Below are 13,968 nucleotides of genomic sequence, written 5' to 3'. Positions count from 1 at the left end.
CAGATGTTACAAAGCTGACAGCATCAGAGGGGGAAATCTGCAGTGAGAAAATGCTTAAATAAACATAGACCATTTCGGGCTAACACCAAAACAAAAGAGAAAAAATTTCTGAATGTGTGTTGAGGGAAAAAATTTAAAAATTCAATCTAAAAAACATTCTGGAATTTAACTCCCTCACCGTCATCCCACAATTGGCTATGGCTGGCGTGACAACCAAACAATTTATGCTTATAGTTTTCTGTTGGCTAACATGTCCGAACGTGAAATGAAAACCAGCTAGTATAGTTTTAAAATTAATATAAAGTTTGTAAACTGATAGCAGCAGATGTGTGTTAATTGAAAAACAGCATGCAATCAAATATGCGGCTACTTAGCTAGAAGCCAATTTATAATGAAATTTCGCAGTTATTCACTGCCTTCAAAAAATGCCACAATTAAAACTACGCCTGGCCAACAATCATGGCTTTTGCACTAACAAAGTTTCAGTACGCATACGCGGTGTGTGCCGAGCGTCCAAATCGCCTGCATTTATGAAGTGACCATTAAGCCCGACTGCCATATAAAATGGCGGCTCCATTCCCAAGCTGGCTTTTCAGTTTGGGTTATGACCAGGCTTAAAGTTCACTCCTTAGCTGGCAGAAAGCCAGTGGCACAAGGTGGCCCAAAGGAAGATGGTCCAAGATGCTGGAGCATCTTTGTCGACTGGTGGGTAAAAACAATTTGCCCCAGGATAGAAACGTTAAGCGAGCAAAAGTGTTGGCCAGAGCAAAAGGAGACTACATAAATTCGAGAGGGAAAGTAGTCGAAAGCAATGTCGATGTCGATGCCGATGCCGATGTCGGACCAAAAGAGCTGGCTCACATTGTTTGGCATCGTGTCGGAGCATATGACTATGCATATTTGAAAGGCAATTTCCCCAGTGTTCTGGTCATCGATGCAAATGCAATTTCATTCTGTTTACCAGACACTTAACAATGTCCCCTTTAATGCTGAATTTATCCCTTTCATATCCGTTTGGCCTAAGGCCCTATTTGCTCAACATTTTGCAGCAGCTTGCATATGTGTTCCTTCAACTGAATCGCAAAAATTCGCACTTCCGCGTTCGTTTCCGCCGAATATATGTATATACTGTATTGTATATGTGTATCGATCAGCCACCTGCTGTGCGCGCTTTCGACAATTTTCGCACTTAAACCGCAGAAATTTTGTTAAATTTTCATTAAAAATACATGGACTGGCAATTGTGGCAGCTGTGTCGGCATCAAAATGTCACTGCCTTCCGGATCCCATTCCCCCGAAAAGCATTTGCATCCGCTCCTGCAGCTGTGTGTAAAAAGTTTGAGGGGGTGGCGAATGGCTGTCTCTCCACCGGAATATCCAAGCAAGTTACACCAGTTTGCAATTATAAATGTAAATATCCGTGTGGTTGTCGCTGCTATTTTATATAAAGTTACCAAGGGAGATTCCGAAATATTTCGAAGAATGTTGGGAAAGTAAACCTTAGTTTTCAAACAGGTATGTTTGATGTGTTATTGCGCAGTACCTAAACTATAAGAATATCTTAACAATATTTCCATTCCATTTAAAGACTGAGAAACTGGAAAGTGATATGGGAATTATGTTACAAATAGCAACAAATCAGATACTAGTCAAATGGCACGCCCATTAAATTTCTCAATTAAATATCTGCACACATTCAAGCAATTCGAGCCCTGCGCCAAGACAATATCCATTCCGCATTGTTTTCTCTTGCGCAGCTCGAGAGCAGAACAATGAATTGCTCCAGCTTCTCATTGTTAAGCATATATCAAAATAATCATCTATGAAATTCTATCCGCATTCCATTGAACCCGTTTCCCGTACACATTTTGCCATAATTGTCAACCACATGCCATTTATGCCAGTGGGCTTTCCATAATTTATTTGCATATATAGATACATGTGACTTAATGCCGGAGCCGGGCATTTAATTAAGGCAAATCCGTGGCTAGGGAATGTCCTGGTTCACAGTGCCAGTATCACTGCAGCATTTAATAATGTCAATTCCAACTGACTTGTGTGCGTTGATTTAGTTAAGACTGCCGGCTTTATTTATGCCAATTTACAGATCTGTGGACACTGGGGAATCCTGTGACCGGCGGACCGTGTAGGTCAGTTGGAAGCCCGTTTCAGATCCACTGGACTGCGAATCACTGGCGAATCGCAGGACAAAAGGCGGCCGGGCCACGAGCTCCTGGTCAGCCAATCCATTGCCACAGTAGTAAGTGGCCTGCAGCTCTGGCCTGCCGACCATGTACGCATCGGCAATGCTCACGTAGTCGGATACGCGCAACGGGGTCAATACTGTACTCCGGCAATCGGTGTCATAGGCAGGTCCTGGCTGCTCGGAGTTCGCCTTGGAGAGCTCAAAGTGTGAGATCTTGTAGCTGTTTTGGGGGCAAAGTTTTGTTAGGCAAAGTTTATATAATTTATTTAATTATTAATACGAATTTTTTCGCGTGCAAATACCAGTTCAATAATGTAAATGATGTAAAATTCCTTACAAAGGGTGAACCATTTTGAATGCGAAAACCATTAGTACTCAGCAATGAACACCAATTATACAACATGTTGACTTGAACACAATAAATACCGTGTGAAGTACCCACACTATGCACCATATATTTGAAGTTTCATGAGTCACTCACCTTATCTCGTTGTCTGGCGCTCCCTTGACACAAATTGAGTATTTCATGTTGGGCATATAGACGCCGCCTGCAAAATTGAAGCTCACTATACCGCCAGTGGTGGTCCTGTAGTACTGATCACAGCCCAGAGGAGCGAGCATCTCCAGATCCGCAATTGAAGGCGATGTGAGCGAATGGATAAGCTGAGCAGCGGGACCGGCACCCGAGCCGATTCCAGATTGTCCACCAAAAATGGTCCGCGGCAGGAAGTTGCCCAAAAAGGGCATAATCGGTCGCACAGTTGGTGTCTGCACTTCCAGCTGGCTTGTACTTAAGCCCCTGGCGGGGTCCCTGGGGCACTCCAGTTGGGTGAGAGTCACCTGCCAGGTGGACTGCCTGCCGAGGGACGTGGCTAGCCGGAACAGAAGCTTCAGCTCCTGACCCTGCCGAATCGGTAAATACAAGTGCTGACCACTGTTGCGACCGCACAGCCGGAAACGCTGTATCTGCAGAAAATCGACGCACTCCAGCACTCCGGAATTGGCATTCAGCTGCGGCTGCGGCAGCTCCAAGCGCTCGAAATCAACGCGCACCTGACACACCTGGCCGCTCCACGGCGCCACGCGGTACTGGCAAGTGTCCAACTCGGCCAGCGCACCTGTTCCCGGGCTGCTGAGAACGATGCGTTTCTGGCGGACAGGGCCGCTCCTCGCATTGCAGGCCACCTGGCAGTGGACAGCTGTAAAAACTGGTGCAAGCACGAGTGCAATCATCAGCAGGTGAAAATCCATTTCGGTCCAATTCGATGGGGGGTACGCGCTTCGATTGGGAAATTTTCGCTGAACAGCGCTTTTATATCAGTTTCTGAGAGCAATTGTATCCATCGGCAGATAACTGCCATTGACACTCGACGATAAGACCCCAAAGATGTTTGCCGGCGATAAAGAATTTGGACAGCGATGCGTCCCTGGAAATTCCATGTCGGGGTTATGAAATTTTCGGTAAACGAAAGCAGAGCAAACTTCGCTGATTCAGCGGAAAGTGCAAAAAATATCTCGCACTTCATTACTAAGCTGCTGCTCAATTTAAAATATTTTAAATAAATGTACCATCTGTATTTGGAGAATATTTCTTAAATGAATGAATCATTTGAACTTTTAGAATTTTCCAATTTCGGTGTAACAACTTATAAAAGCGGCACGTTTCTCGTAGAGTAAAATGGTATAGCAGATTCCATGAAAGACAGACGATGCAGCCACAAACTGGGCCACACTTTTATAAAATGTTTCAATCGCCTTATTTCATAATTTGTCGTGCAAATTAAAGTTCATTTAAAGTAATTAAGTTGAGCTTGACTTTTATTTAAACATTTTATTTATTAGAGGCTTATCTTGTATATCTTATCGTATATTTACCCCTTTCCAATCACTTTTCCCCTCAACCCATATTTATAACTAGGTAATAATTATCGAATAAATACTGCGCGGAAAGACATGCCATGTATGCATGCAATCTTCCAGTTTATGCCCTCACCTTCAAGCAGATAACATTTATTCTCTTCGGCTTTAAGCCTTCTTTTCAAATAGGAATTCATTGCCCAAACGTTTTATCAATAAATGCCACAAGGAAGTTTTACGCACATTTTATGATAAAGGTCGAGAGGCGTTTATGGCCCCCACAACACTTATGAGGTCTCACACTCACACTCACGCTACGAAAAGGACCTCAGCGCACGTAAAACAATAAAATTCGAGGCATTTATATGAGCATACCTTTGATTGTGTTAAAAAGGTGGAGAGCATGTGTGGGCTGCCCCCAGCTACCAATTTACATAATATATAATTGCGGCATAAGATACCATTTTTTCTTCCCGCCCTATAATTAAAATTCAAAGGCGCCTGCAACATCTATTAAATTTTATGCTTTACGCATATCATGTGACAAAAAATACTGCCGAGGTGGCGTTAAAATTAAACAAATGGCCAGGTAATACTAAAATTGCATGCACAGCCCGATTAACATATCAACAACGACAAAAAATATCATAAAACAGCGGGAAAATGGTTCGCAGCGAGTTTTCAGCTCTGCACTTCTAGGCCTGCGAGTGCGGCAAGAACATCAACAATGCACACCATGGCACACATTCACGATCAAGTTTTAAAAATGTATGGCCCAAGTACAAGCCCAGTTTAAAACAAAGCCAGCCGGCAGGCAACCTTCAAAAGAAATAAATATAAAAATACAAAAAAGCTCGTGCAGCCGTCGCATAAAAATGAAAACTATGTACTAATAAGCAAAAACAAGGTGAAAAAAGTGAGCAAACTAACGTAGTTTGCAGAAAGGAAAATGGAAAATATAAAGACGAAAAGGTATCAGGGTTATTCCTGAACAGGGTATGCTCTTTACTTAATATTTATCAAATTTTTGGTTTAACTTTTTCGTAGTTTTGTCATCTGTTAAGTTAATATTATTTCGATAAGCCACAGTTTTTGTGAATTATCCTTTGGTTAATATTTTTTTATTTAAAGAGTGATGTACATTTTCAAGCTTCTTCAATTTTCGATAACGTATATTTTTTAAAATGTTGTTGTCGGATATTTTAAGCAACCAAATTTGAGCGGAATTGTATTTTCTTGTAACAAATCATATAAAATAAAATCAAAAGTTTGTTGGAATAATTTCTGAAAAAGTTTTCCCGAAAATCTAGACCATTTTACCCACCAACCCCAAAACACTTAAATAAGTTTTATAACCTTACCCGAGGACACCAGAAAAACTTGCCTCCAATCCTGCATACCCACTCACTGAGCCATATATTCCCGGCAGACTTCATCAGCAATTTGTAATACCTACTTTCCAAGGGCATTTCGCAAGCCAAAAAAAGGAAAAAAGCAAGGAAAACACAAACTTTTGTTGTAACCGCAGCCACAGCAGCGCTCACGTATTTATGTCAATGTTTTGTTTTAGTTGTTGGCGGTCCTGGCGGTCCTGGCCACCTTCGACCCACAGCCACGCCCCTGCCCGCCCCTATCCGGCCCTGGTTGCATGTCGTGCCCATTTGCGTTACCTTTGAGCCCCCGGCACAAAAACAAGATGTGACGCCTGTTCAGTTTCGGTTCGGGCTGAGGCTCTTGGCTCAGCTCCTTGTTTTCCGTGCTCTGTGCTCGTCTGAAGCCAGCTTTATGTGATCAACAACTTGTTTTGTTGTATGGACTCAAGATGTATGGGGAAATTGCAGAAGTGGGCTGAAGTCGAAAACGACATTAAACTACAAGTGCTAACGTCAAATGCATGGAAACACACATCACCAACAGTGTTCACCTAGCACAAGTCTACAATGCATTCCCAATTTGGGTATATAAAGTATGAGTTTAATATTTATTTTAAATATAGAGGATATAGAGAAATAAGTTCCTTCCTAGTTTTATTGCTGTTGACTTTTTAGTTTAATGGCGGTTTCATACAAATATTATGACAATGTCCTTGCAACTGCAAAGTGCATTTCCAGTTTTTGTGCCACCGCCTGATCGAATCTATCACTAAAATATGCCGCATAAAAAGCCAATTAAGTGACATTCGATTGGCTTGCATAATGCACAGCCGGCACGGCAACTCGTCATCCCTGGCAGAAGGGCTGGCCACGCCCCAATCATAAATATAAACAACGCCACGGCGACGACTTTGCCATCTAAAATGGAAATCTACCGGTAACAAGAACATGCATATTTCCCGGACCGTGTTGATTTTTCTTGCCAGCCCTCTTCTTCGTGTTTGCTTATCAAGTGCAAATGCATGCAACTTGCAACGGCAACAACAATTGCAACACAACAACAGCAACTTACAGTATCAACATACCGCGCAGATAGGCAGCGAAACAGCGACGTGTTGCTCCCTGCTGCCGTCAAGAAAAACGAGTTGTTTCCGGCACTCAAACACGTCTGATTGCAGTGCCAAAAAGAGGAGAAAACCGAAAAAATATGCAGGAATATGCATCACTTTTGTTGGTGGCGCTATAAATTTAAATGCAATCGCATTAAGAGCGCAACAAACGAAAGGATACGTTCTGTGAAGGAATTTCGGGTCCTGGAAATGTATGTTGCACACTTTAAGGGGCGCCTTGGCATTTGAACTTGAGCTTGCCCCAAACCAACATTTTTGCTTTGGTGGAAATCTATGTATTTAAAATAGAGGAGGAGCTTTTATTATATTTTAAAATATTTTGATCATTTGAAACTAGTTTTATTTCTCGCAATGAAAAATCCAAACTGGAGAACACACTTATATATGTATATATATATATCAGTTTTGCCGGATGATGTTGACAAGAGCCAGAAAACAAACTAGAAACTGCATGCAAATAAAACAGTCGAAAGCAACGCTCGTTGTTGATTTGAATTGCTTTCCTTTCCTTTATATTTAATTTAATGCAAGGCAGCCATCAACATCATCATTGTATTAAACTTTCTGTCTGTTGGCCATTGTTATTACTTTTCAAAGTTTTCTCCCGCTCTCAGTGCATCTCGAAGTCTCTGCTTTTGTGCATTTCCCAGCTGGGTGGAGAAAACTTTAAGCAAATAATAACTCAGACAACCTAGAGCTAATGGTTAAGGGATTCCAGAGCGTGGCTCACAAATTAATGCGCAATCAACTAGCGGACTGTGCCACCGAAAACCACTTTTGCCAGCCACCCATTCGTCAAAGCCTTTTTCTGGGCCAACTTTGCTCGGCCTGGCTTATTTATGTGCGTCGTCTGCAGAAGCAATGAATTGACTTTGTGACTTCGGAGTTGGGCGCCAGCCGAGTTCCTTCCCCTCATTCGAAGCCCTACACCCGCATAATGTGCATGACAATCTTTACCCCCTACTAATTCCCCTTGGTCTCTGGTGGAGACAATGACATTGTTGCCACATGATGCACTTGATGCCAGGCGGCGCACAATGTGTCCTTTGATTTCCGCAGACTAAAAGCCAACCGCAAGCCACAAGATTGAGGATGATTTGAAAGCAATACACACCGCTTAAAGGGGGGAAATGTTTTAAATTCCGCGCGGGTGCCTCCCAAAGAGATGAAATATGATGCTCACAGAATTAGGGTTCTTCAATGTGTTGCCATTTAAATGAGCATGCATTTGCTGCAGATCCCCCTTTACTACATAGCTGATTTATACAAAAGGGAAGTAGAAGTCTCAACATCATCTGTCATTACACACTCAATTTCAAACAAAAATTGTGATCTATATTTAGGTATATTTAACACGTTTATCAGCGTTACCCAGAAGATAATTAATACATAATTACTTAATCTTTAATAAAATGGAATGCAAGGACCTAAGACTCGATACGGATAGTGAACAAATTGATAAGGAAATTGAAAAAGAACAGCAAGCATGCAAGTTATCCCCATCTTGGAGCCCTAGAAATCCCTTGGAAAACATCATTGATTGCCGCGAGAAGTCAATTGTGGAAAACATAAATGCAGACCAAGATGCAATTGCCAAAATCCAATATCTTAGTTTAGAACATGCCAAGTTGGATAAGTATTTACATAATCACGAGCAGGATGCATCACTTCGCAAGTATTTGGTCGTTGGAGTTCATTGGGTTTCTCTGCTTACGGAGCATGTGCTGAGCCATCCGTTTCTGGTATTGCGTTGGCAGTGTCAGGTTTATAATGCCTCCAAGTGTTACCACTTGCATCCTTTCACCCTGCTGCCCTGTATTGTCCATTTGCACAGACGCCAGGGACTAACTACACTATGGAAGGGAATGGGCAGTTGCCTGCTTGTGCGTGGAATGTCCTGCGCCATTGACGATGTAATATCGAAACTCAGCAGTTGGCCCAAGGAACTGGATAGTCGAACGACCTTAAAGCGATTTGGCCAGCATGTCCTTCTGAAATGTGTGAGCATCGCTCTGGTTTCACCCTTCCACGCCATTTCCTTGGTGAAGACAGTGCAAAGCGATATCGCCAGCGAAAAAACAGGACTTCTTGATGTCCTTCGGGAAGGAGGGGCTCGCCTGTTCTCGTGGAGGTCCCCACAAAATACTCGAATGCTACCAACTTGGGCATTAATCGGTCCTAGTGTGTCAATTGGCATTACAAAATATCTCTTCAACTTGTTAATACATGGCGTTTCCACTCGAATGATGCAGAGGAGAATTCAAGAGAATCGGTATAAAAAGAGCTGCGACATTAAGCTGGAACACCAAAATGCAGAAACTTATGCGGGACTTATAGCCACGCTTACCACTGAGGTCGTATTCTTCCCACTCGAAACCATTCTGCATCGTTTAGAATTGCAGGGTACGCGGACAATAATAGATAATCTTGATACTGGATATTCAGTTGTCCCGGTTTTGACAGACTATCGTGGAGTTTTCGATTGCTACACGGTAACAGTAATTTCAGAGGGAGCTGCTGGACTATACAAAGGCTTCGGAGCAATGATCCTGCAATTTGTGGCCCAAGTTGCTATAATTAAACTGGCCAAGTGGACAGCAGATCAAATATCTGCTGGTATATTGAATCGTCCAACATCCCGCATAGTACAGCCCTATAATTTGGATGGTCTTTCCTGCAACAAGAGCTCTACAACATTATCGCCAAGCATTTCCAGCATCGATGTAGATCTGACGAGCTTAGGAAAGTATTCACTAGATGAGTAAACCTCTGTTTGTAATTTTAAAAAATATTTATAATCACTTATATTGTTTACTAGCGAAGTATGCGATAAACCATAAGAAACACCTTTGAAGTGTTTGCTAATTAAATTTACAATTTCTAAAGTGAATGGTATATACCATTTAAACAGAATCGAAAACTAAGCAAGATTAAGTATTGGCTATTAAATCTAACATCGGTTTATTAAACGTTGTGGACAAATCATTGTGAGTATTTCCCGGCCAATCTAAGCTCACGCAGCTGGTCCACACTTGTTATGCAAATGTCAATATTGGCCGAATACTTTGCAGGTGTATTGAGGCCTCACCTATGCTAATTTATGTGCAGCCACTGCACTGTTGACTACTAGAGGCCTTCAACTATTATTTAACTATGTATATGTCCTGGACAATTGGTTTTCGCAAAATTCTCCGATTGTTTGTTTTTTGGCCCACACTCAGAAGGGCAGTAGAACTTACCACGATAATTTAAAATTACAATTTGCAATGATGTGCTGCAGATACTCGAAATCGCTAGGATTGCGTTTTTATGTGTTGTTTGTGTGCACGTAATGCACATAAAGTTGCTGCTTCGTGCCCCAGAAGCCGTAAAGCCAATTCGCAGGACACCACACGGCGTATACTTAATACACACGTATGCAACGCGTGACTGCTGCCAGGATCCAAGGATGTGAGTCGAAGGATGCCAAAGAAATCAACTTAAAATGTGCAAATTGTTTATACTGCGACCCCTCTGCGGCCGAAAAACACACAACATATATGTACGAGTATGTATAGTATGCTGGCCGGAATGGGTTAAAGTATGTACCGGACATTGAATAAGATTAATGAAGGTTTTGCCTCTGGTGTTTCGCCTTTTTTATGAATGTTTGGTTTCGGTTCGGCCGCCTGCTGCGGTATGGTGGTTGGACCGCAGAATGATGCCGTTGCCCCCGCTGCTAAAATATTTTTGCAGTCGGCCTCGGCTTGTTCTGCAGCAGCTGTAAACGAAAAACATATTTCAATGATGCATGATGCACCCCAAAAACAACATCGACCGGGCGGTGCCTACCCGTCCTAGCAAACAATAAGGAACAAACCCACCGAACAGTTTGAGCCGGGCTCAGAAGAAGATGGAGACGAAGCTTATGGCCACAAACAACTGTCAGGGACACGTTGCGAAATGTGAAAATTTTATTGGTCTGTCAGGGAATTATATATCAGAAACGAAAAAGAATGAATATTGCTTTTTAAATGCTGGACTTTAACTGAAAATTGTAGGAGTTTTTTTTACCAATTTAAAGCTGTTTTTCCGTACTCATTTCATTGTTCTGCACCAAAATTAATTCGGCTATAATAATTAAAACCTAAAGGAAGTATATAAGTATATAATCCACTCTTTTCGAACTACCTTTGTACAATGTATACACAATTATTATCATTTCACACCATTTCCTAATGGAATTGCAACTGTATATAAAGAAAGTTTGCCAACTTCTTATCTATTACAGACCACGTTCCTATCACCATAATCATTTAACCATTTCACAGAAATAATTTAAAAAAATAATAAAAGTAAAGTAAGTGAATTTTCAGACCCATTTAATTATAAATGCAGTTCAACTTCGCTTTGGAAGCGAAAGAAAACTAAAAGTAGGTACTTTAAGCACTTGCTGGTAATCAGTGAGGCACAAGCTCCATTTCCTCCACACCATCTTCTTAAATGGCAATTTGATGAGCTCACTGACAGGTGCAGAACTGCTGAGCAAAAAAGTGAATTGAGCCAGGACTAAATGAAGTGTATTTCTCCACTAAAGCAAAGCACATGCCATATTTATCATCAGCTTTAAGCAAAAATCTCGCTATTCCCAGCAGTGAGACCTCAACACTTTTTCCTATGTGTGCGCACAGGCAGTATTCCATTTTTTAATTAACCGCCAGAAAACCGGGAAGCCGAGTTGTTGGACCCCGGAGACCCAAGTTGTCAGTTTACCTGGATGGAGTTCAGTTGACATGTTGGCACCGTCATGCGACATTCTGAATAAAACCTGGCAGCCAATTTGCTCGAGTTGAGGATGTGGCAAGGGTTGAATCGCGAGTGTGAGTACGAATACCTGACAGCTGTTACTCGAGTAGTTTTTAAGTAGCTGCTAATGAGTCGCTAACTTGCAGGCGGACAACTTTGAAGAGACCATTTTCTTACGTCAACGCTTAGCTTTATTCTTAATATTTTTATGAATCAGTTACTTATTCTCGAATTCTAAAGACATTCTGACGACAGCTGAACTGCTCATTCTAATTTCACAATAATAAAGTTAGTTTAAATAAAATGCTGCGCATAGATAGAGACATATAATAATGATTTTAATGGTTAAGCCAAAATATTTTTTATTTCCATTCCGTGCACGAACTGCAGACCGAAAAAATCTGCTTGCATTTGCCGGCACTCGTGTTTAAATATGCTTGCATAACGCAGCCTTTCACCCGTCAGTAAAAACTCCGCGGGAATGGGAAATACCGGAGCGAAGAACAATGGCTAACAATATTACGCATACGACACGGGTGCCCGAGTTTGCTTTGGCCGTCGTCCAGGGCTTCAGCCATCGAATTGAGGTCCGAAAAAAAGAGAAAATCTGCTTTAAATGAAAGCTTTCCTGCACAATTATGTTACAATAGCGGCGGTAAAAATAGGGAAATGGGGAATATTCGAAGAAGGTGTTTTTTAACACAACCAGCCCTCTTCCGCTGGCGTTAAATTAAAACACCGAAATATAGCGACTTTATGTAGGAAGCTAAAGCATAAAAAGGGCAGGTGAAGCAGATAGAAAAACAGAGACGGAACAGCGAATTTTCTTCGTATAAACTCACACTAAACTGGGGATTTGAAATGGATTTCCTGAGGCTGCGGCAACAATGGCATACTCGGCATAATCGCCCCAACCGAAAGCGCAGCATCATCGAAGGCAAAGGACGGGGCGACAGCGTTGACGCTTGACAGGATGGCAGGATAGTAGGATGGTAGGATGGTAGTATGGCTGGATGCCCGGAGATGATGGGCATGACAGGCGGAACAAACGAGCCCGACGTATATGGAGACGTACCCGGCTCGCAGCTGTTGCAGACCCACTCCCATCTCGTTTACTCAGCACTCTTTGCCCAATATATATTTACTTGCACCCCTTCCGTGCCAGCTTAAACGAAGAAGTAGTGCTATAAATCGCATTAGGTGGATCATACTTTGCATATGAAGTGCCTGAACTGACAGCTCACCCTGACGACTAGAGATGAAAGTTTTGAGAACATGTTTCTGTGGTGAAATGTTAAACATTCGTTAATGTGTTCCACTAAAGATTTTACTTTTTTATTTACAAAATACAAAGATACAACAAATATAGAAAATATATATCGCTTATATACATTTTATTTTTCAGGTTGACGAGGTAGTAAATTATGATTCCAGAACATCAATTATTCTCTAAATATCTCTGAGTATATTGCCATTGAAGACCAAATCCATAGGTTCCATAGATCACTTTGTATACTGATTTAGCCATCGTAACCTTTTCCATCACAGCTGTCGACCCAGTTTGACCCAGTTGGCTCAGCATAGCAGCAAATAAAAAGAAAGCACTTTAACATAACAATGAACTCCAGCACCGACGCGATACGAACGCCCACGCAATCAAAATTCAAAAGTTTCATTTGCAGGTAAATGCTGGATTTACTCGGAGGATTTTAGTGTCCCGGCGGCTCACCGTCCTCTTCGTTTTCTTCGTCGTTTTCGTCCTTGTTGTCAATTGTTTGGCAGCGCATGATGAATGACGCCGATAGCACTTCGCGATGATAGCGCGAATTTGTAGCCGCATTAACTTGGCACCGTGAAGTTTCCCTACTCGATACCACGGGTCAGCACAAGTTGGCTGCGAGATCTTAATGGGAATGCTAAGTAGAGCATAGTTGTAAATTATGCGAGAAACTTTTCAGCCAATTGCCTTTTTTGAGCTATTTTTACCTATTTTATAGATGACCCAGATAAGCGAATACAGATTTTGCGAAGAATCGCTCTCATTTATAACACAAAAGTGTAAAGCTCACGGTATAGAATATTACTTAAGTTAATGCAATGCAAATCAATGCAAAAATATCCTTGTCTAGACAATGTCAAAAATAACTTTATCGATAAAAGCTAATATCATGGCAACTCGTAAACTTAAACATTCATAAATATGTATTTTCGCCGCGTACAGACAACTTCTCACGCCCCACAATTTATGCCCCCTTTTTTTATAAGCAACTAAAGACATTATAATAAATTTGTTACTGGAAAACACAATCGAAATAGGCCAATTAAAAATCTACTCTATAAATGCGAACACAAAAAGCATTGTGCAGGGCTGGTTTGTCGAGACTGTTACAGAATAATTAATATAAACACGAGTTTTTGTTTGCTTTTCAATGTTAATGTTAATTAAAATCAGCACTTAAGCAACAATAAATTTGAGGAAAAACTCGCCATGGCAATGGAATTTTGCAACTAGCAAAGCGGTACAATGGAAAACCGGGGAGTGTAATAAGGAGTAATAAGGACAATGTGATTGCCTCAAGGAGCTGCCGTTGGGAACGCTTACGAATGCCATTACACG

The 13,968-nt window shown here is 41.6% G+C and overlaps 2 protein-coding genes across 2 annotated transcripts; one reads left to right on the top strand and one right to left on the bottom strand.

The window, feature by feature from the left end:
- Positions 1 to 1,890: 1,890 nt before the first annotated feature.
- Positions 1,891 to 3,481, bottom strand: LOC6529423. Its single transcript, XM_002090391.3, has 2 exons — positions 2,688 to 3,481; positions 1,891 to 2,426 (listed from the first exon to the last, which is right to left on the bottom strand). Exons 1-2 carry the CDS (start codon positions 3,455 to 3,457, stop codon positions 2,102 to 2,104), a joined length of 1,095 nt encoding a protein of 364 aa, XP_002090427.1. The 5' UTR covers positions 3,458 to 3,481; the 3' UTR covers positions 1,891 to 2,101.
- Positions 3,482 to 7,840: 4,359 nt separating this feature from the next.
- On the top strand, positions 7,841 to 10,717 carry LOC6529422 (solute carrier family 25 member 46). The gene is made up of 2 exons (XM_002090390.4): positions 7,841 to 9,553; positions 9,638 to 10,717. Exon 1 carries the CDS (start codon positions 7,979 to 7,981, stop codon positions 9,329 to 9,331), a length of 1,353 nt encoding a protein of 450 aa, XP_002090426.1. The 5' UTR covers positions 7,841 to 7,978; the 3' UTR covers positions 9,332 to 9,553; positions 9,638 to 10,717.
- The last annotated feature ends 3,251 nt before the right edge of the window (positions 10,718 to 13,968 follow it).

The sequence above is a fragment of the Drosophila yakuba genome, chromosome 2R (assembly GCF_016746365.2).
Source record: "Drosophila yakuba strain Tai18E2 chromosome 2R, Prin_Dyak_Tai18E2_2.1, whole genome shotgun sequence".
Classification (NCBI taxonomy): domain Eukaryota; kingdom Metazoa; phylum Arthropoda; class Insecta; order Diptera; family Drosophilidae; genus Drosophila; species Drosophila yakuba.
The sequence above is the reverse complement of the archived record's forward strand: the minus strand, read 5'-3'. Positions and strand labels throughout refer to the sequence as shown.